General features: G+C 41.9%; 1 protein-coding gene and 1 long non-coding RNA gene across 3 annotated transcripts; one reads left to right on the top strand and one right to left on the bottom strand.

The window, feature by feature from the left end:
• Window positions 1-8,210: 8,210 nt before the first annotated feature.
• LOC134634044 (uncharacterized) lies at window positions 8,211-10,374 on the bottom strand. Its single transcript, XR_010094801.1, has 3 exons — window positions 10,290-10,374; window positions 9,966-10,123; window positions 8,211-8,644 (listed from the first exon to the last, which is right to left on the bottom strand). It is a non-coding gene; the product is annotated as an uncharacterized LOC134634044 (long non-coding RNA).
• Window positions 10,375-12,740: 2,366 nt separating this feature from the next.
• LOC134634035 (zinc finger protein OZF-like) lies at window positions 12,741-22,614 on the top strand. 2 transcript variants are annotated; one of them, XM_063483065.1, is made up of 4 exons: window positions 12,741-12,801; window positions 13,493-13,598; window positions 19,543-20,391; window positions 20,720-22,614. In XM_063483065.1, exons 2-4 carry the CDS (start codon window positions 13,581-13,583, stop codon window positions 21,407-21,409), a joined length of 1,557 nt encoding a protein of 518 aa, XP_063339135.1. In that variant the 5' UTR covers window positions 12,741-12,801; window positions 13,493-13,580; the 3' UTR covers window positions 21,410-22,614. The 2 variants fall into 2 exon arrangements, with proteins under 2 accessions (XP_063339135.1, XP_063339134.1); XM_063483064.1 differs by having other exon boundaries at window positions 20,717-22,614.
• The last annotated feature ends 1,414 nt before the right edge of the window (window positions 22,615-24,028 follow it).

The following is a 24,028-nucleotide window of genomic DNA, read 5'->3' as shown; positions in this document are numbered from 1 at the left end:
GTGGATGAGACTAACACAAGGATCACATAAATTAACACCCTTCGAAATAGTACATGGGCGACCCTTTCCTCTACCCATTACAAGTGAACCGATAGACAAATCCATAAGAGAAACAACGCTGGCAGAATGGATGACAAAACTGTTGGAAAACAAGGAAATAGTTTTGAACAATCAACTGCCGAGTGATTCTTTTTCAGTCTCTTCCAGGTTGACACCAGGGGATTGGATCCTGATAAAAGTGCTCCAGAGGAAAAACTGGAGCTCCCCGAGGTGGGAAGGACCCTACCAAGTCCTCCTGGCCACACCAACAGCCTGCAAAATTGCTGAACGCCCCTCCTGGATCCACCAAAGCCACACGAAGAAGGTCGAACTACTCCAGGATTCATCGACGTCAGCCTAAAGTGAGCAACAGCCTAGATTCCAGTCCTCCCTAACCTCCGGTGTTCGCTCGGTGGGGAGTAGGGTGATCAGTGGCAACACTTGGGATCCCACTCCTCTGGCTGAGGTCTACTCACCAGGGGCCCTGGGAGTGACAAGGGGTCGAGAAGAAACTCACTCACAAAACAAAGAAGATCTAAAGACACCAAAAGTGCTGCAATGACACCTGTCATCACAGTACTATGTACACTCTTGTGGTTGGTGGCCATCAAGAGCCAGGTGAATGGATTCAACCCCTGTAACGAAACGGCCGCAACACAGGTCAAAACCACAGCAGACCTGTACCTGTGCTACAACCAAACTAGCTTCTCGTCAACAGTATGGATTCCCCTGAACTCATTCCATATCGGAGGATACTTAGGGAGCCAGTGGCCTGGATATGACTGGTACCTGTCAAGCTCAGATGCCACCAACCCAGGCTGGGACACAGTCTTCACCTATACTGGAAACGACTGGACACCAACGCCAACACAAGGATCTGCTAGAAATTTGTCTAAACAGCTGAATCTGACTAAGACAAACACACATCTGGTGTCATCAATTCTAGTGTCCATGGCTGTATTTGTAGCAATACTCACTCTATGTGGATGTTGTTGTATTCCCTGCATTAGAGCATTAATCAACAGACTCATAGCCACTGCCATCACACCACATGTTACGTTTCACCAAGAGACGATGATGTTGCTTACACATCAGGACCGAAACACAGACTTTGAAGAAGAAGACAATTTTTAATTATTGTCAACAAAGTGAAAACAAACCTAAATGTTGATCATATTAATTTTGCTAAATGATACTCTGGTTGAAAATGTATACACAAGTGACTGGAAGTTGAAGTAGGTAGAAAATATTTGAACAACAGCAGGGAATGTTAAGAGATTTTATTTAATTCAACCGTTTAATGTTTTGTCAAGTTACATGCTTTCCCCAAACAGGCTTGTGAATGTACAATGATGTTCACATATTTTATACTACATGTATCTTGTCACTTACACATGCACGTGAGCCCTTACTGACTTCTAAGAAAAACACGTAACCCTATTCTGCCGTTGGAAACAGGAACCAACTGGCTTCTGTTTCCCTTAAGATAGGCTGGACCAGTTCCTGTTGTGACAGTTGAACGTATATGTTTTATGCTTATCACCTTGTAAGGAGTTGTATGTTCTTCTTACATGTGTTTGTGACGCAAACATGCTTGAGTATAAATAAAGGCTGACAACTGCTGCAGGGTGTGAGTATCATCCGATCACTCACCCGTGCACGTAGCTCTGCGAACTAACTCTGACTGTCTTTGTATTCTTTCAATGTGTTTTAAAAATGTCTTGCCACTGACAACCTCTCTGACCTGTCTTCCCCATGTGATGTTTTTGTGTAATGTATGTATGGTTGGAGGGTAAGATGGCGCCCCCCTTGCGTGCAATAGGTCGGCAGCCGTAACATGAAATTTCCCCTTGTGGGACTAATAAAGATATATCAATCAATCAATCAATCAACTAGGGAAGCAGATGCCATTTCGGTTGCCAAAGCAATATGTAAGAATATCATCCCGGAACACAGGATTCCGGAGACTATTTATAGTTATGATGGTCCACACCTTGTAAATGAAGTGATTTGATTAATGGCACAGCATCTAGGGATAACACTAAAACAATATTGTTCATATCACCCACAAAGTGCAGGGTTGGTAGAGAGAACTAACGGCACAGTAAAGCTAAGACTTAGGAAGTCAATGGAAGAGACAGGCAGGACATGGTTAGACTGTATAGAACTAGTTAAGATGTACATGAGGATTACTCCAACAGAGAACGGTCTGACTCTTTGAGATTATATATGGTAGAGTATTTAGAGTTTTGGTTTTCTGTAGTGATGGTAGAAAAGCAGAAGAGAGAGAACATTAGCAGATTGGATGCTCAAAATGTTTAAAAGTAAAGAAGTCATGAGAACAAATGATCTGCCAGATGATTCTGTTTCTCCGCAGGAGCAGAGTCTGAAGTCTGGAGATTGGATGTTGATAAGGCCATGGAGAGGAAGTGCTCCGTTCTTACTGCAGGTTTTCATAGAAAGTATAGAGAATAACACCCTCCCTCCTACTCTTACTCAGGGTCTCATAACACTTATTCCAAAGCCAAACAAAGACTTACTTCTTATTGATAATTGGAGACCCATCTGTCTGCTCAATAATGACTATGAGATTATGGCTTTAGTACTTGATAACAGAATTAAAGAGTTCTTGGACACAATTATCGATGAGACACAATCAGGCTTTATGAGAAATAGACACATTTCTAATAACATTAGACTGGTTTTAGATCTACTTGATTACTCTGATTTGGTATCTGACAATAGCTTCATCCTCTTCCTGGATTTTTAAAAGGCTTTTATAATAATGCATTGGATTTATTTTATTTTCCACACTTTTAAAAAATTGTGCTTTGGATAATTTTTCTGTAAAGCTTCAAGACGAGCTGTTTTACAAGGAATCACCATAGCTGATAAGGAGCTCATCATCAGCCAGCTAGCTGATGACACCACTCTTCTTGAAGAATGCAAATCAAATCCGTCTAGCCCTTAGTGTTATTAGTGATTTCTCTGAGGCATCTGGTTTATGTCTAAATCTAAAGAATGTGAATTTCTAGCAATTAAAGGCTGCACTGCAAATGCTATCTGCACTGTAAAAAAAAAACTGTCAAATTTACGGTAAAATACCGGCAGCTGTGGTTGCCAGGAATGTACCGTGAAAAAAATGTGGAATCTGTAAAAGACAATACGGTATACTGGTTTTGTAACCGTAAATTTTAAGGTAGACAACGTATTATTTTACCAATATCATGATAGAAAAAACAAATATCTTTGTCAATTATACAGCAATTTAATGTAAAAAATGCAACTTTCCATAGCTTTTTACGGATATTTGCAGTAAAAAAAAGTTATAATATAATAATATTTACAGTAATTTGTTGTTAATTTAACAGTAATAGGATAGACCCTATTATTGTAAATAACTGTAAAAATAACAGAAATATGTTAAACCTTATTAACCCTTTAAGACCTACCATAGAACCAAGTCCGCCAGAGCTTATATTATATTTTTACATGCTGTAGTGCCAATTTTGGGAGCATTTCAAGTTGATATACATCAATACAACCATTATAGCCCAAATTTTAATAATATGTATGCATTAAGTGCATAGTAATTACATAAATTGCAAAAAAGTGCAATAAACTACAAAAAATTGAAAATCGTTTTTGTTTTTTTAACAAATATTTCTAGTTAGAGAAATTTAAGAGGCTTATCCCTCAAAACTGTAAATACAAAAAAGTTGCACAAACTAGTTTCCCACCACAGGAAATTTATTTGAAGTGTCTTCATAGTTTTACTTTTGAAATACACCAATTTTTATATACTGCAGGAAAAACGAAAATAAATATTATAGTGCAAATTTGCAAAAAAGCAGCATATGCATCAAAATAAACTATTTCCAACAGTGCAATTAGAGTTCTAAGCATCCCAGAAACGACACAGAAAGTCATAAAGTCAAAGATAACTTTTAAAAACACCAGTATAGGCTCTGAGGCCCTGGCAGTAAAAAAAACTACATTTCCGCGAAAATGACGTCACTTCCGGTTTCGGGCAGGTAATGGCGGATATGCGAAAGTTCGCGCTGACGTCTATTCCAACGTAGGAAGTGTCACGGACCCGGTTCCGGGGACTCGGGGTCCGTGAACAGTGTGGACCTTTAGTATTATTATTATTATTATTATTATTATTATTATTATTATTATTGTGTCTTGTCTGCACTGCCTCTGATCTATCCTCATCTGTATGTAGGCAGGTTTGTGTGTGTTTGTGTGTTGCTGTTTCTGTGGCCAAGTTACAGGCATCTTCAGGCCTGAGGGGCGTGGCCTAGCTCGAGGATTGGCCACACCCGAAGCCCTTGCCACACACCTGCTCCTCATCAGGGCTCGTCGGTGGAACTATTTAGAGGAGTGATGGAGCTTCCACCGACGCGGGATTATTGCGTTTGACTACACGAGGAATGTGGAACGAGAGAGAGCAGTGAGCACGAGGAGTGCTCGAGACACTGGAGCAGAGAGCACTACACGGGGACTTTTTGGGAAAGAAGACACTACACGGGAGTCAGGGACACTAGGGGATTTATTGTTGTTTACTTCACCACCTTTGTAAATAAACACTGTCGCATTGAAGAGTCCAGCGTTTGGGTCCTATTTCCCCATCTCCCCACGGTCTGCCAGCGCAGTCCGTGACAGAATAATCCCGCCATCATGGGCCCAGCGGACTCAAGGACCGTTTCACAGGAGGGGTTGCTCGCCCAGCTCTGGAATTACTGTCGGAGCATTATCCAGGCGGCAGATCCACATCAGAGACACATACAGGTCGTATTTTTTGATGCTTTCCTGTCTTCAACCTCCTTTTCTGGGAGCTTTTTGGACATTAAGAAATTAATTTCTATCATAACCATGCTGAGGGCAAGTTCCAGCTTTGAGCTTTTCGGTTTGGGCTGTCCGGGCGAGGAGGATGTGGCGACCTCCCTGGGAGCCCTTGCTGCCTGTTTCTTTTCTCATAGGCAGATAGCTTCCCCACCGTCGTTTGCGACTCACCTATTGGACCCTCCATTGCGGGGGAAACGGCTCACACGCCCTCTGCACCTCACCACATCTCCACTCACCTCCGCGGCATCTGCTGAGTCGGCAGACAAAGGACCAGTTGCTCCAAACCACACAGCTGCTCTCCTGCCCGGCCGACTGGTGGAATCTCAGCCTTTCGCGCCGGCCCCGGCATCGTCAAAGAAGCGACGCTCGCGCCGCCGGCGCTCTTCTCCGCAGCCGGATTTCTGGACTTCTCAACAGTCGGCTGTGGTGGGTCATTTGGACAATTTTTCTTTACACACCCCATCTGTCAATTCTGTCTCGGACTGTGTGAATGCTAATGCTGCTGTCCAGCACGAAACTCAGTCTGCTGCCCAGCACGAAACTCAGTCTGCTGCCCAGCACGAAACTCAGTCTGCTGCCCAGCACGAAACTCAGTCTGCTGCCCAGCACGAAACTCAGTCTGCTGCCCAGCACGAAACTCAGTCTGCTGCCCAGCACGAAACTCAGTCTGCTGCCCAGCACGAAACACCGTCTTTAGTCCAGTCAGCCTTTCATCCTCGTCCTCAGTCGAAGGCCGATATGTCTGCTGGACCTACTCTGCCACTATTTCACCAGTCTGTTGTTCCTGCATCGCTGTCCAGTCTACCACGAGTAGCTGCCACACCATCATCGCCTCCGCCCTCTGCAGCTACTTCTCCACCAGCGTTCCATCTGATTGCAGCGACCGCGGCACTCTCGGCTTCACCTTCCACATCACCCGCTCGGCCATCGTCTTCACCACCTGCAGCTACCGCATCGCCATCTTCACCTCCGGTTCATCCATCTATAGCCGCTCCGCAGCCGGAGAGGCTCGCGCTGCCCGAGCAGGAGCTCAGCGAAGCCGGAGGAGCAGTTTAGCGAACCGCAGCAGGAGCTCGGCGAGCCGGGGGAGCTCAGCGAGCGGGAGGAGCCCGCCTCGCCAGACTGTGGAGCTCAGCGAGCCGGCGGAGCTCAGCGAGCGGGAGGAGCCCGCGTCGCAGCCGGAGGAGCAGCTCAGCGAGCGGGAGGAGCCCGCCTCGCCAGCTGTGGAGCTCGGCGAGCCGGCGGAGCTCAGCGAGCGGGAGGAGCCCGCGTCGCAGCCGGAGGAGCAGCTCAGCGAGCGGGAGGAGCCCGCCTCGCCAGCTGTGGAGCTCAGCAAGCCGGAGGAGCAGTTTAGCGAACCGCAGCAGGAGCTCGGCGAGCCAGGGGAGCTCAGCGAGCCGGAGGAGCCCGCCTCGCCGACTGTGGAGCTTTGTGAGCCGGAGCCGGGATTCGGCGAGCGGGAGGAGCGGCTACCGTCTAGAGAGGGGCTCAGCGGGCCGGAGAAGCGCGCACCGCCTGAGCTGGAGCTGCAGGGGCCGGAGCTGCAGCAGGAGCAGGAGCTCGGAGAGCGAGAGGAGTGCCCGCCATCGAGAGAGGGGCTCGGCAGGCCGGAGGAGCGCGCACAGCCATCGAAGGTCGGCGGGCGGGAGGAATCCGATCAGTCTACGCGGGGGATCAGTGTGCAGGGTCCACGTCCAGCGCGCCCTCCACGCCGTCCACGTCCGGCGCGCCCTCCACACCATCCACGTCCAGCGTGTCCACGTCAGCGACCAGCGCGTCATCGGCCATGTGCCACACCTCGCTGTTGCTCACTGGAGCAGCGCCGCCGCCACTGGACCCGGGGCAAGCCGCCGGGGAAGCAGCAGTGCCGCCGCCGCCGCCGCCACTGGACCTGGAGAAGGCCACCGGAACCTTTTCGCCGCTGCTACCGGACCTGTGGCAGGCCGCCTGAGCTGAAGCTTCGCCGCCACTGGATCAGTGGCAGGCCCCCTGAACTGTTTTGTCGTTGCTACCGGACACATGGCCGTCCGCCGGAGGTCCAGCGTTCCCTCCGATGGACTAGAGGTAGGCCTCCGGAACTGTTTTCTGCCTCTGCCTGCCTACAGTAGATCTCACCTGTTTTGCCGCCCACCGGGTCGGTTGCCAGAACTATGTCCGCTGCCATTAGGGCTGGGGTTGGACTATTGAACTGAGGTGTTCCTTTTTGTTGTTTAGTGGAGTTGTTGGAGTGGTTTTGGGGCCCTCCGTCCTGGACCCCCCGCCGCCCGCCCTGGGTTGGTTGTACTGTGGTTTTTGGTTTTTGTTTTCGGGTCGTCGGGAGTCGACCCTTAGAGGGGGGGTACTGTCACGGACCCGGTTCCGGGGACTCGGGGTCCGTGAACAGTGTGGACCTTTAGTATTATTATTATTATTATTATTATTATTATTATTATTATTATTATTGTGTCTTGTCTGCACTGCCTCTGATCTATCCTCATCTGTATGTAGGCAGGTTTGTGTGTGTTTGTGTGTTGCTGTTTCTGTGGCCAAGTTACAGGCATCTTCAGGCCTGAGGGGCGTGGCCTAGCTCGAGGATTGGCCACACCCGAAGCCCTTGCCACACACCTGCTCCTCATCAGGGCTCGTCGGTGGAACTATTTAGAGGAGTGATGGAGCTTCCACCGACGCGGGATTATTGCGTTTGACTACACGAGGAATGTGGAACGAGAGAGAGCAGTGAGCACGAGGAGTGCTCGAGACACTGGAGCAGAGAGCACTACACGGGGACTTTTTGGGAAAGAAGACACTACACGGGAGTCAGGGACACTAGGGGATTTATTGTTGTTTACTTCACCACCTTTGTAAATAAACACTGTCGCATTGAAGAGTCCAGCGTTTGGGTCCTATTTCCCCATCTCCCCACGGTCTGCCAGCGCAGTCCGTGACAGGAAGTGTTATGAACAGCTGATCGGATCGGCAAAACGTGTTTCTGGAATATTATGTTTTTGTTGCTGCAAGCGCTTTTTATGCAGTTTTTGCAAAGCTATATGTGGAAGGAAAATGTGACCTAGGACAAGCTGATGGCATAAGATGTAAGTACAACTTCTCCAGTTTCATATGTAAAAAAAATTATTGCTCTAGCTTACGTGGTTGCAGAGCTACCGAGATTTAAAAATAGTTACGCAAATCGGAGCGGGGGCGCTACGCTCGGCTCTAAAGGGTTAAAACCTTTGACAGTAAAAAACACAGTGAAATTGTATAACAAATTACAGCATTTTATTTGACCAGATACATTTTATGGTAAATTCCTGGCAACCACAGCTGCTGGTATTTTACCGCTAAAAATACAGTACAATATGAGGAACATAAATGGTTTACCGTACATTTTACATTTGCAACCGCTAAATATAGAAAAACCTAAAGATGCTCATATATAACCAAGGTAGTGAATATTACTGATAAACAATGAGAAAATTTGACATACCATTTGAAAACAGACTAAACATATCATTTTCTCTATTCCTACAAAACAGCATAGATCTTGAGAATACAGCATGTGTCCATATATATGGCTGGTAATCCATGGAGGAATGAATAAACATGAAACAAAATATTACCTGCCCCTGACCTATCAACAGTAATGAGTCACTGGGTCCTGCCTTGGTGAAGGAAAGGACTCAGTGGAGTTTCTAATGCGCATGGTGTCGAAGATACAAGCTCTACAGGAATACTTCAATGTCCATCAGGAGTTCACTTTGGACTGGCAGGATCCCCTCTGCAGCAAAAAATGGACAAAGTTTGATCAGTGCTTGAGCAAAATGCACAGAAATGAACAAAACGTGCTGCCAAAAACAGATCTAATGATAAATGATTTCTTAAGTGTAAAATATACAGTTCTTAAAGGATAGCTATTGTCAAAATGCAACCTGGGCTGTTTTTTTTTTTTTACTGTAAACGAGACAAACATATATCTAAAAGCATAATTACGACAAACGAGCCGTTTTTGAGATTGACCTTGATTTTGTTTTGTGGTCAATAGCCAGTGAATGGGAATACTAGGGGGCCGGGTCATAAATTTGAGCGCATCAAAATCGATACAGTAAAAAAAAAAACAGCCCAGGTTGCGTTTTGGCAATAGTTATCCTTTAAATCTACTTATGTAAAAGTGATACATAGACAACCCAGCCCTAATCACAATCATAATTTGTTGGAAAACGTATTTAAGTTTCCTATTGATTTATCATAGATAGGGCTGTGCGATATGACCAAAATCTCATATCCCGATATAAGAATTCTATCGTCCCGATAACGATATAAATCACAAAAATGTAACATTTTCTGTAAATTCTGTGAATCTCGGGCAGCTCGTCATGCGGGAAGTGTTTCCAGCTGCGCGTCATGTACTTGGAGTCGAGTGTTTTAACCGATGCATGAAACTATACATTTTTAGATATAAGTTGTAACGGCCGCCGTTTTCTTTGTATTTATTACACGGCGTGCTGCGGGGAAAAGCCTGTTCTAACCTTTTAGTCTAAGGTTTATTTTTTAAACACCTGGCGGCTCTTTTTTTACTTCTCATCCGTGAATAATCTGCTCTTTCACGTGATTCAGTTTATTTTGAAAAGTCTCAACAGGATCTTGAGCTTTATTGTGAAAGGTTTATGTGGAACATAAACAAGCGGACACCCGATGGTGTTAACGTCGTTGTTGCTAACCACAACGCATAAAAACAGGGGCTTGTCCGTCTGTAGTGTGGTTATATTAAATATAAGAGAAAGAGAGAACTTTAAGAAATTAATATAGCCACTACAGTGACCGTCAAAACGATGAAAAAATATTGCCGTAAACAGTTTATTTTGCGACACCACGAAACAAACGATAGCGTAAATCATCCGATATATATCGTTATATCGAACAGCCCTAATCATAGAACTTGAAGTTAATGGCTGAATGCATGGTGATGAGACCTATCATTCAATCTACATTTTATAGCGTATGAAACTGCTCACCTGGACATGAACCTGAGCTCGGCTGATTAAGATTAGCGTCTCCTGTCCATCTTTCTTTAGCAAAACTTGAATAATACCACTGCTTACCTCTTATTGAATCTTTGGGTGCAGACTTAATTGAAGAGCCTCGTATAAACAGGCAGGGTGTGATGTTTAGGGAAACCAAAGAATACAGGCGCCATCATTTCTGCCAGAAGACTCATGGGGTGCAACGAAGCTTTCATTGTGGACTGGCTAGATACCTTCTGCATTCAGAAAGAAAACAAGAAGGGCATACACCATAAACAATAATAACTGACAAAAATAATGAGACAAGAAATTAAAGTAACAAAATAAGTGCAAATCAAGTTTCCCTGTGTTGCAGTGTAGCTGAATGTTTTTCAACAATTTGATTTACGGTAAAACACATACCAAATATTTCCAGCCAAGGTTTGTTTCAATCTTCAGCATGTTTTTCCTGCCATTGTCTTTAAACTGTTTCATCTGTCCCTCTCATTTGATGCTGTTTACAAAAACAAAACAGCAATATTGTAAAGGGAAAAAGGAAAATGAATTTAATGGAAAAAAAAAAAGAAAAAAAGATTATGACCTGAAATCTCACCATTTCCTGAGAGTCACAGTGTTGGGTCTGTTCCCACAAACCCCGCTAGTTCTAGAGACTTATTCATCATGAAAGAAAACAAGGCAACAGCGTTCGATCGATTACTTGCGCAAGGGAGGCCTCATCTGTGTCCAGCACGAAAATGACCCCCATGATGGCCTCCTCTCGCTGGCTTTTATTGAGAGACAGTTCACACAAAACACAGCAAAGCAACGCCCCCCGCATTGTATGTATATGTGTGAACTTCTATATGTAAGTAGGAGTGTGTGTGTGTGTGTGTGTGTGTGTGTGTGTGTGTGTTGCTGATCAAAGGGTCATAAACTCAGGAAGCTTAGATCAAAAGAAGTAGATCCTCCAGATAGGATGTATCTGCAATAAAACCTTACAGCCCCCTACCCAGAACCCCGAGAATCTGGGGGGAAGGACAGTGGAATCCCTTTCATCAAAGTTGGCAAGCATAAAAATGACAAACATTTAACAATCCACTCTAACACACAGGTCCTTTGAGTATCCTTATGGTTTCTGCTCAAATTCAGTGTCTGAAAAGGGCAGGAACAAAACAAACCTTTTTAATCATAATAAAGACAAAATAAGATTTAGAGACAGACAACAAAGAAATGTGTAAAATATTTACACCGAAAGAAACAACGTGGCTCATTCCGATGCAATTTACAATGAAGCATGTAGCCCCTTGATGACTGAACTACCTTACCACAGAAATTACAGGTTAACATAACTCCATGTACTTTGGTAATTCCTCCCTAGCGAATTAAGCACGCCAAACACAGAAACTAATCCAGAGCAATGCTTCCCTCGCGACAGTAATGCTAACTCAACTCACAAATGCTAACTAAATTCACAACCTCACTCATAAAAAACGAACTGCTAAAATTATCTATAAACGCTGGGCTGGTGGATTTTTATAACAGAGATAACTTGAAGTTGCATGTACTCACCTCACCTCGAACTAACTGTAAGCTGCCAGGATGTCTACAAATTCCGAAGATGCTGTGGTCCAAGCAGCAATAAATGGCGCTAATATACGAGTTCAAAACTGTGTCCGTTAGCCAACTTGAGTCTCCTGCATGAAAAAAAGAGCGGTTGGCACACAGCTCAGCAGCGCGCCGCGCTATTGGTCATTTTCAGGTGACGTCATCCCGCAATGTAATGTCGCTCTTTGTTTCTTTAGGAGGAGGCTCGAATTTGATCAGAAGTCACGTCTGCAGACCGCTGCAGCCACGTCTTGCCTTGCTTCCCCTTTTTTTGGTGAAAGGTTTCGCTCATACTGCACAATGTTGCTACCAGAATTTTTTTTTCTGTACACAGTTTACCAGCAGTTTAGCTACCAATCAACAGCGATCACACAAACTCAAAATTTAAGGCGGACCCACTTAAGGTGGTCTGATAATATGGCGTGAAACACAACATAAAGTTGTTTTAAAATAATAATTAAAAAAGATTATTGAAATCAATTTTATTCACAACCATGAACGTTATTTTTAACATCTTTTTTTTATCAGAAGGTTAACAATGATATACTGCAGGCCTAACTTTTAATGTGTATATCAGTATCTGAATTTTAAAATAAAAAAAAATACTATCAATTTTATTGTCTTTCACTGCTGATATTTGCTTTTTTTTTTTTTTTTGAAATGGTATTTACTGGTTGTATTATTACGGTGGACCCTATTTTTTAACATCTTGCTTCTGTCAAAATGAATGTTTTTGTTTGCTTAAAAATCTACAGCTTTATACTGTGAATTCCAATGTGCACAACCCCAAAAGATGTAGTTTTACTCAAATAATACCGTAAAATCTAAGTTTTTCAGACATTTTCAACATTACAATATTTAATTGTAAAATGTATGCATATTTTTTTGTTTTCACAGACAATATTTGTAATTTCAACATTTTATTACAGTAAAAAACAAAGTTTTATCCAGTCTCACAATTAACGGTTATTCAATCTATTTAATACAGTAAAAGGAAGTTTTTGGTTTTACGCTCCATTACCGTTGGAATTTGACGGTGTTTTGCTGTATATTTTACTGACTTTTGTTACAGTGGTAACATTTCTGTTAAACAAGAAGTCACATACCCAGGACTGTTAATATCCAAAGACCAAAAGTCAAGATGCTCGTCAAACTTTAATAAAAAAAAAAAAAAGGTACGTTCTAAATGAAGCTTCAGATGTCACTAATCACGTGACTCTGGCCAAACGAATCAAGCCTCGACACAGTGCTTCTGAAGCAGTTAATCTTTCTGACACACGCACCGGAGCGTCAGCTTCAAGCGGACCATCACTACCTCTCACATCTAAAGGTAAGTGCCAAGGTAACTTTGAACTGAGTTCAGTCAATCTCGAGTTTTTCGAAGTTTTCTGAATGAAGTTTTCTGTTGCTCTCTGTGAGAGAAGACCGTTAAAGGCGAGGCTCTCCAGAGTGCAGCAAAACAGGAAACCACAGCTGTGTGTGTGAGTGTGCAAACGAATAGATTAGAAGTGCAAGTGAGCCACGAGTATAGAAAGATCAAGTTTCGTGAGTTGTTTTTCTCACCACTGATCACGCGCTCAACACTCTACACATACTTGCATCACACGCGCGCTCTCAAGCATCAGTATTGTACAATTCTGCGCGTCACGTGATTTGAGGGTGTTACCGTATAACGGAAATCTCCATTGTTCTGTAGAAGTGGTTCTCAAACGAGTTTCCCCCTTACGAGCGACATAATAGCGCAGTAGTATAGGCCTATTTAACACCACATACACATACTTGCCAACATTCAAAAGGGCTCTCTCTAACTATCTATACACACACACACACACACACACATATACATATATATATATACTGCTAAATTTTGTATCGGTGCTCAAACCTTTTGTGTTTGTTTCCAACAAGTTGCCCACCTCAGGAAGCAAAAATGTGTTCTTTTACTTGTCAGATGAACATATGAGACACTTTGACTCTTCAGTGCAGTGTGGAGCCTAACAAAGATCTGTTTTGTGTCCCAGCTGATCAGCAGGAGGAGAAGAGTCTGACGGAGCAGCAGAGGAACATTTTCAGCTATTTGGACTCAGCTCAGCCACTACAGAGAAAACAATGAGCTCAACACAGAAGGTGACAGACAGAGCAGGGCGATATGACCAAAAATATTTATCACGATATACATTTGAAAATTTGTGATAATGATATATCTGACGATATAATTGACGCAAGACAAAATACTTTACAACTCCACAACTTTATTAGTGCAAAAAATCCCATCAATGTATTTTCACTTAAACAAACAGCTTTTTTTATGTGTATTGAAGTTATATAAAAATTTCACAGTGCAAATGCAAATTCCTTGCTGACAGTTTAACCAAAAGGCATTTCCAGTGGAAATTGGCCGACATTTGCTCCGAGGAATTTGCATTTGCACTGTTAATATTTTTGGTCATTTCGCCCTGCTCTACTTTCATGTGTTACTGTTTAGGCTTAAATTGGTTTGATGTTTGGTGTAGAGATGGCACGATACCACTTTTTTATGTCCGATACGGATATTATAAATTTTGATATTTGCCGATACCGATATGAATCCGATATAGTGTTTTTTAATCAATAAAACTTTTAATATATTGCTGCATTTTGTATAAGTTCATACTCAAGTTTAAATAAACAACAACACTAAAGCTATTCTTTTATACCTGTATGTAAAAAAATACACTGCACCCAAAATATTTCATAGTTCAGCAATACTGATCAATCTATTAACTTAAACCTACTCAATCCTTCCTATTCTGGTATTTTAAAGAGTACTTAGCAGAAACATTAAGCAACTAACTAATAGGGTTGCAAACTCCCAGCAAAAAAAAAAAAAGGGAACCACCCCCACCCTCCACCTCATGATGCTTAATCGACGTAATCAACTTTAATTTGATGCAGTGTGAAAAGAAAATGCACAGAAATAAATTATTTTTAAAGAATAATTACATAGATTCAACATCTTTCTTCAACAGAATTGCAGACTGCACAGATGGTACCTTCCCAAAGGAAAAAGTACTATAGCTTACTAGGGTATATTAGACTTAACAGTTACTATATACAGTAATGGACTTCTATATATTTTACATCAGATTAAAACTTTGGGTGTAAGATTCAGATAATTATTTATTAAAAGCTAGACATTTTAAATGAGAATAAGAAAGAAAAGTATGTCTTTGTGCCCCCTTTTCCCTGTTCATGCCCTATCGGCCCCCCTGGCTAAACTTTGCTAGATCCGCCCCTGCACAGTTACCAGCCGTCAGCTACATAGAAAAGGATCCTGGTCTAGAAATTAATATTAAATAAATTCTAACATCAGCTTATCAAGCTTAAACGTGCTGCTGTTGTTCAGCCGCTGGTTTCCTCTTTCTGCTGCGAAGTGGGCCAAAAACAAACAAGAGAGACGGACTCGCGACAGAAAAGCCGATCAGCTGATCATTGAGCAGTTTCACGATTGAAGTAGCAGCAAGAAGAGGTACTCGCTCTGTTGTTAAGCTTAACGTGGGAATGCTTTACAAACATTCAGAGACGAACTTACACACTTGCTTTACTTCTCTCTGGGATAACTTCATCAGAGATGAAATGCTGGTTTGAGTTTACAAATACAAACAGCCGCTCTATCACGTGAGCACACTGCTCCGACACCCTACGGTTATGAGCCGAGTTACGTCGTGTCACAAGTTTTGTGAGGTGCTTTTTTGATATTTAATGGATCGGATTACATTTTTTATTTCTCTCCGATATCCGATCCAATAATTTACGTCAGTATCGGACCGATACCGATACGTAATATCAGATCGAGCCATCTCTAGTTTGGTGCCTCTTTCTTAATGTAAAAAACCCCCTCAGGTTACAATCAGACATTTTTCTTAACTGGACCTGTTGGGTCTAAACTCAGACCCCGCTGTCTCCAGGACTTATTCCCATGAAAGAAAAACAAGGCAACAGCGATCAATCGATTTACTTGCAAGGGAGGCCTCGTTGGTATCTCAGAAACGCACTTCGAATCTCATTAGCCCCCCCCCCCCCAGAACCTCGAGAGGCTGGGGAGGGGGACAAATAAATTCCTTTCACCACAGAGTTAAAACAATGTAGAGATGGTAGCATAAAAATGACAACATTTAACAATTCACTTTAACAGAACCAAGCTGGTCATTTTACCAGCTCAGCTCTAATTCATATGACGGATAACATATGGTATAAACATCTAGATGATGGGAAAGTGGTATTCGTGGACTTTAGTGCTGCATTTGATTTGATACATTTTGATCTTTTGATTGATAAACTAAAATCTTATTGATTTTCACCAGCTGCTCTGTGCTCGATGAAAAGTTATTTGTCTGGAAGACGGCAAAAGGTTTATTATAATGTTTATTTCTCCGAGAGCTGCGACATGAACTGTGGTCTACCCCAAGGCAGCTGCCTCACTTCTCTATTCAGTTTTCACAAACGATCTGCAATATGTCTTGGCTTAATCTTGGGTATGCCAATGATTCCACCATGTTTTATTCAGCCAGTGACAACTCTGAATTGATCAGCATGTCACAACAAAATTTGCTGAATGTTTTTGACTGGATAAGTAAAAACAACATGATTTTAAATGTATCTAAATCCAAATCTATGTTAATTAGAAGCAGATTAGTCAACAACCCACAACTGAGTCTTTCCATCGCCAGTGTTAGAACACGTCACCCAGATTAAACTACTCGGCCTTAACATAAATCACGACCTTTCATGGTCTCAGCACATCGACTCTGTTTTTAAGAAAACGGGACAAGGCATAGCTATGGCTATGAAATGCTCTTTCTGTATCACTTCTTCAATTATGAAAGATGTCATTAATGCACTAGTAATGTCTCATCTGGAGTATTGTTCAATCATTTGGTCAGCAGCTAATAAGACAGATCTTAACAGACTTCAGTTAGTCCAGAATAAGGCATCCAGATTAGATGTTCATACTATACTAATTAAAAATGGACCGATCCTCGCCTCACAAAACGCGCTACTTGGCGTAACCCAGCTTTGCTTATCAGAGAAGTATGTGTCACTCGATAGAGCGGCTGTTGTCTGCGAGACCTGTCGGCGAACTGGTGGAGCATTTGGAGCCTCACTACATGCTTCCAAACCGCAGCATTTTTAATCTTAATCTCTTCCATACTGAGGCGAAAAGGAAGCGATTTGTCCCGTACTTCAGCTAGAATGCAGGAAAAAAAGACTGGAGTTAGTCTGTGTCCTTAAGCTGCAGCTGCCTCTTCTTCTCTCATGTTTTCTAAGTAGCTGACAGCTGGTAACTGTGCAGGGGCGGGTCTAGCAAAGCTTTGCCAGGGGGCAGGTAGGGCATTAACAAGAAAAGGGAGGCACGAAAAATACTTTTCTTTGTTATTTCAGTTGTCCATTGTGTGTGTGTGTAGGTGGTTGTGTGTATGTTCAGTCCATGAGTTTATCGTGGGTCAGATGTCAGGAGGCAGAGTTCAGGAGTCTGACAGCTGTGGGGAAGAAGCCGTTCCGGTACCTGGTGGTCTTAGTCCGGAGGCTCCTGTAGCGCCTCCCAGAGGGCAGGAGGGTGAAGAGTCCATGTGATGGGTGACTGGGGTCTTTGATGATTTTCCCAGCCCTTTTCAGACACCGCTTCCTGTAGATGTCTTTTATGGCAGGAAGTGGTGCTCCGGCGATGCGCTGGGCAGTTTTCACAACCCTCTGCAGCGCCTTCCGGTCCGAGGCGGAGCAGTTCCTGTACCAGACTGTTATACAGTTGGTCAGGATGCTCTCGATGGTGCAGCGATAGAAGTTCACCAGGATGTCTGAGGACAGGTGGTTCTTCCTCAGAGTCCTCAAGAAGAAGAGGCGCTGGTGAGCCTTCTTGACCAGCTTGGAGCAGTTGGTCGTCCAGATGAGATCCTCGGAGATGCGGACTCCAAGGAACTTGAAGCTGCTCACACGCTCCACAGCCGTCCCCTTAATGTAGATGGGTGGATGTGGGTCAGCATTCCTCCTGTAGTCCACGATGAGCTCCTTGGTCTTCTCGGTGTTAAGCAGCAGGTTGTTTGTGTCGCACCACTCAGCCAGACGATCCACCTCCTCCCTGTAGGCGGCCTCATCGTTGTCACTGATGAGGCCAATCACCGTGGTGTCATCTGCAAACTTAATGATGGTGTCAGAACCATCAGCAAGTCTGCAGTCGTGGGTGAAGAGGGAGTAGAGCAAAGGGCTCATTTGGTATAACGGAATAGCTTTAGTGTCTTGTTTTTAAAACTTGAGTATGAACTTATACAAAATGCAGCAAGATATTAATTTAAAAAACAGTTTTATTGATTACAAAAAACGCTTTATCGGCTTCATATCGGTATCGGCAGATATCCATATGATATCGGAATCGGTATTGGACATTAAAAAGTGGCATCGTGCCATCTCTAATACTAATATCGATAAAATGCATTATCAACTTTCTTGGCTTCCTGTACAGGCTCAAATATTCTATGGCTTCCTTGTAGTTATAAAGAATGCAATTCTGTTAAACACACCCCATTTATTTCTGCTCAGCTGCAGTATCCAGATGAAATGCATAATCATATTACACGATTTTCAACAAACTGCAATTTAGTAAATCCTCGAGTTAAAAGTAACTTTTTGTAAAACTGTTATATTTAGAGCAACTTTCAAGAGGAATAAATTGCTTTAAACAAATTTCCCACGTGTGGGACTAATAAAGGTTATCTTATCTTATCTTATCTTATCTTATAAAATTAGAGAATTAGCAACTATTCAAAACTTCAATGAACATTTAAAAGCCGATTTACAGAACTTTTAGTTGTTGTAATATTCTAAGAGATGATTTGTTTTTGATATTTGTGTAATGTGCCTCAATGTTATTGATATTATTATTATTGTTATTATTGATTGCTTATATTTTAATTGTGAAACCTGTTGAAATCTCCCAATTCTTTTCATCTTTGGGCTGAAGGAAGGACATTACTCGGTGTATAAATGCTCAGTCAACAATTATTTATTTCCATACAATTCAACACTTTATGAGCATAAACCATCCGGATGGGGAGAAATGCATGAAGAGGGTCACAGCAAATCTCAAAATGGTGGAGGGTTACTGAGCCTCTTATAGCCTCTAGTGGCCCCCACCTAGTCGTAAAAGCTTAAACATTTACATTCTTTCTCTCACACGGCGCCTAAGTTATGACCTCGACTCCCTGTTTATCTGCTCTCTGTAAAGGTGGGGGTATGGAATGTTGTGTGTCTCTTCTATTATCAGCACAACAAGGCCCTCTGCACACAATATTCTCTTCATGATTCAGCAGTATGAAATGTCAAGAAACAATGTAACACATTCACAGCAGATCAATGGTACAGGATAATACACACCTATCTAACAAATCTAATAACTGTCACATTCTTTTAACTCAGAAGTAAAATGGAAACGAAACTACATACACGTCACACAATCTAGATTAAGGGATATAATATGACCTACAGCAGTATGTTAATTCAACAGATATAAGGTAACAAATGATAGGATAATAATCTCACAAACCTCACTGTGGATGTAAGAGCCAAATTATGTGGATATCTTGAATCCACTTTATTGTATAATATTTTATGTGATTGTATTTGACGGAAGACGAGCAACATCTGTTGTGGAAGCTAATGGGGTTCCTTTTGAATAAACAAATAAACAAATATAGGATTTATTATCACTGAATAATTATGTATAAATCTATACAAATTATAGAAATATGTATTACAAACAACAAGTTTGTGTGTGTGTGTGTGTGTGTGTGTGTGTGTGTACAATCAGGAGGGATGGGCGTGATTTTAGTGTTTAAACAGTCATGAATTATTTTTAGCACCAGGTTGGATGTAATGTGTTAGAACTACCAGCAGGTGGGGATAAGAGACCTTTAAGGTGTTTGGTGCCACACTCCACCTTCAGGTTTAAAACTAGTGTTAATGGAGGGAGTTTGAAGGTTGAGTTTGTTCCACAACTGCATTTCACTCACTGCCTCTGTTTGTATCTCTGTCACTGCAGGACCAACATGGAGCGAGAAGTCAGCGCTCTCAGGAGGCCGACAAACCTCACAGAAGAAAGAGAGAGAAAACATACACCTGTGACAAGTGTGGGAAGGGTTTTACTGTGAAGGAGAAACTAAAACAGCATCAGGTCATCCACACTGGAGAGAGACCGTTCAGCTGTGATTTGTGTGGAAAGTCTTTTTCCTGGAAGGAGTCCCTAAGAAAACACCAACTCATCCACAGTGGAGTTAAAGCGTACAGCTGTGACGAGTGTGGCAGAGCTTTTACTCAAAGTAGCAACTTACAGAAGCATCTAGTTACCCACTCTGGAATTAAGGCATACAGCTGTGACGAGTGTGGGAAGGAGTTTACTGGGAAGGATAAACTAAAACAGCATCAGGTCATCCACACTGGAGAGAGACCGTTCAGCTGTGACTTGTGTGGAAAGTCTTTTTCCTTGAAGGGTCACCTAAAACAACACCAACTCATCCACAGTGGAGTTAAAGCATACAGCTGTGATCAGTGTGGCAGAGCTTTTACTCACAGTAGCAGCTTACAGAGTCATCTAGTTACCCACTCTGGAATTAAGGCATACAGCTGTGAGATTTGTGGAAAAACTTTCAGCCAGAGAGGAAACCGAAATACACACCAACGCATTCACACCAGACATGATTTGTACTGCTGTGAACAGTGTGGCAAATACTTTGCTACAGACACACAGTTACAACAACACATGTTTACCCACACTGAGGGACGACCTTATAAATGTGACCTGTGTGAGAAGACTTTTAAATCTCCACTTAACCTGAGACGACACCAACAGATCCACACCAGAAAGAGACTCTACAAGTGCAGTTACTGTGAGGTTTGTATTTATATTGTTATCTTGTCATTTTAGCCTGACTGTTTGGAACAACTCTGCTCATTAAACTGTGTTAGCATGTTAGCAATTCTACTGCATGGAAAAGCAGCTCTGAGTGATTATTCAGATTTTCATGTCAGTTATGATTTTAGTATTACTGTAGTATTATGGTGGTAGTATTGTAGTTATTGCAGCCCAGTAAACTGAGTGTGTTAACTGAAACAGTAAAATGTAATTGGACGTCTGCAGAGATGCTCTTTATTTCAGGCGACGTTCAGGATAAAAATGTTGAAGGACTGACTTACACTGTCTTTGTGTCTTTGTTTAGAAGCAGAGAGACACAGATGGATCCAGTTCTCAACCCTGTCATCACCGTGGTGGTGGGAAAGCGTTTCGTTGTGACCTTTGTGGAAAAACTTTCAGTTGGCAAGTTACCCTAAAAAGACATCAACGTAAACACACTGGAGACAAACTGAAAAACTGCAAAGAATGTGGGAGAAGCTTCACCACATCACGTAACTTAAAACGCCATGAACTCATTCACAGTGGGGTTAAAAAGCACCTCTGTGATCAGTGTGGGTCATCCTTCACCACTGCATGGGAGCTTAAAACACACAAACGAGTCCACACAGGAGAGAAACCATACAAGTGCAGACACTGTGACAAAAGCTTCTCACGTTCAGATCATCGTAACAGGCATGAACGTACACACATGGAAGGAAACTACAGCTGTGACCAGTGTGACAAGAGCTTCAGGAATCTCAGTTCATACTCCAAACACAAACGATCCCACGTTACTAATAAACTGTTTCACTGTTACCAATGTGCCAAAACATTCACCTCATTGTCTGCTCTGTGCAAACATCAGCGTGATCACTCAGGGCTGAAATCACTCCCATCACTGGATCACAGTGAATCTGAAGAGACAGAAAGATCCTCTGGTTTCAGAGTCAGACTCAAAAAGCTTGAGATCAGGCTCAACAGAGTTCAGATAGAATCATTTAAACTTGTGTTGAACTGAAGGAAGAAACTATTTTTCTTGCTTTATGTAGTGTTTTTAATATTTTTAACTTTTTAATATTTCTTTCATCTGTGATGTTCTTGAATGTGTTCACATGAAGATGGTACAAATAAACTGTCCTTTTCGCTTTAGCTCCTAATTTATTCATTATTTATGGATGTAGCATAGCAGCAGTTTCTTGATTAACACATGGAGGGCTCGGGATCTGATGGTAAATAATGTTTTGTGTCCTTGTACACATCATACAGCTCAGCTGTTCCACAGATGTCAGGTTTACACAGTGGGATGGTTTGTAAGAACGCAGCTCTCCTGTGGATAAATCCTTACTCTTAGCCTCAGGACCTCACACAGTCCCAGCAGGTTCGGTCAGAAGATTTATACCTTTTTCATTTCTATATGATTCTTCTTGCATCTAAAAAAGGTGATTATGATGATGATGAGTCATTTATGAAAAAAGAAGCAAAAAACAATATTGTTGTATGAGGATTTTTATGGCAGATTTTGTGCATCAACGTTTTTGTACATGAAGATGTTGAAAAGATGCAAAGGAGGAGGAGGGCACAAGAACTCAGCACGTGATACTGACTGGAAGCAACACAGCTGCTGTTGACAAAGCAGCAGAGTCAGATATGAATGTGTATTGAATTCATCGTGTAAATATACCAGATTTATCCACATACGCTAGTTTTCACCCTTTTTTTTTTACTTTCAGTAAGTTTACTTTTAGTTTATTTTTACTTTCTTAAGACGCAGGAGAATCTGATTCATCATGATTGAGCATTTCATTAAAATAATGTTTAAAAGACATTTCTCGTTTGTTCTTTCAGCTGCAGCCTCGCTGGTGTTTAACTGTCTGACAGTAAAGAAGATAAAAGATACGTGGAAACACAAACACATGAAAAGTATTTGCAGAAAAGCTTAAAGCTCTTGTTTGTCTGTTTTTTCGTTCCAGTCATCGCCAACATGGCGAAGATGTGAAGCTGCCTTCCTGCTACAGTATCTCCTTACATACATTTGCTCATATCGTGGGACTTCTTATAGAGTGTCTTTCTTTGATCATGTCTCACTGTGTTTTATTCCCGACGTTGCATTTGAGTCTTGCATGACTCTATTTTAATTCATATTAAAATGGATGGATGGCTAGATGGACCCCCTGAATTAATCATCTGAAATCTTTTTATTCCTTTATTCCACTGCTTTCAGGCATTTCTGTGCATCTAAATTTATATATAGATATCGAAACACACATATCTGTACAATTTGTTAATATCTTCATAATCTCCAATAATGTTACACCCCAGTGCTTTCATTTGAACCCCAAGTGTCATTGTCTTTGAAAAAGCACAGAGTATAATGCATCTATTTTGCAAAAATAAATAATTACATAAGTGTTTCAAGACTTTAAAAGGGTACCCTGTTTTTCCCTTCGTCGTATCGTACAAATAGAGATAATATAATTATCTGAGGAACAATTGTCAATAAGCAGAGAAGTTATTAAAATATTAATGCAAGACATGGAAGCAGCTGGTGTTGTTCCCAAATTAGGAACAATATTTTAAAATTACTTCACAATTCTTCTTGCACTTCAGATTGTTACAAACTATCAGAATATAAAGAAAGTCAGAAAATGGACAACCTCAGCTTATAAAACTTTTTAACCACAAACCACTGGATCAATTTCAAGGGTTTTGCACTTGATTTTTATTTAACCATAAAACACTGCAGAGATGCAAAGAAATAATCATTATAACAGTGTGCAAATACTATGTGTCCAAGCTATAGACGTCTCTGAAGCGACACTTTAAGAAACTCCTGCATAGCTGCGGGGTGCACAGTCCACATTTCACAGTGACAGCACAAAGACCCACACAGCTGGATTTGGATATTTAACATTCTTTCAGTAAAAATTAAACCCTGCATGAGTCCATGAATATCTGGCATTAATCAGATGAAAGCCTCTGCTGTAGCACCCTGTCATCCATTCATCCAAGAGATGTAACCAAGATACTGCCTCTATTAGATAATTATTAGATAATCATTTTTGAAAATTATCTTTAACATCTAATTAATTTCAGATTTTTAATGTCAGATTTTACACGGTCAGGTGTAGCCAAGTTTAACTCAGAAAATTAAACTTTAACTAATAATTTATTTTAAATAAATTTCAAATGAGCCATCATGATAAAGGGAATGTGTGCAGTTTTGGTGCTCCGTAAGTTCTGTGCTGAACAGCGTGGCTGACTCTTTGTATCTACTATTGCCTCCACAGTCTGAGTCCACACAGGTAATGAGCCATTATGACCAATTATGGAGTCCCCTGCCAGCTCGCGCTTTTTTGAGGTTATGTCAAAAGGTTTCTTGGAAATAAACACGGACTATTTGTTTAGGCAGTCTGTGTCAGTGGGCTCAGTCAGTGGTCACGTTGTCTTATTACAATGAACACATGCAGTGTAGTTTATTTTGAGTTAATCCAGCCTTCTACCTGCAAGAAATCTTTAGTGCAGTATGTAATCTGCTTCTGAAAATAGCTCCCAGCAAGAAGAATTTCTTCTTTCAGCTCTAATCCGTGAAAAAAAGGAAAAAAAACTTGGTTGGTCTGTTCATTGTCACCGCTCTGAT

Source organism: Pelmatolapia mariae, linkage group LG9, assembly GCF_036321145.2.
Source record: "Pelmatolapia mariae isolate MD_Pm_ZW linkage group LG9, Pm_UMD_F_2, whole genome shotgun sequence".
Taxonomy (NCBI): Eukaryota; Metazoa; Chordata; class Actinopteri; order Cichliformes; family Cichlidae; genus Pelmatolapia; species Pelmatolapia mariae.
This window is presented reverse-complemented; position numbering and strand designations above follow the sequence as displayed.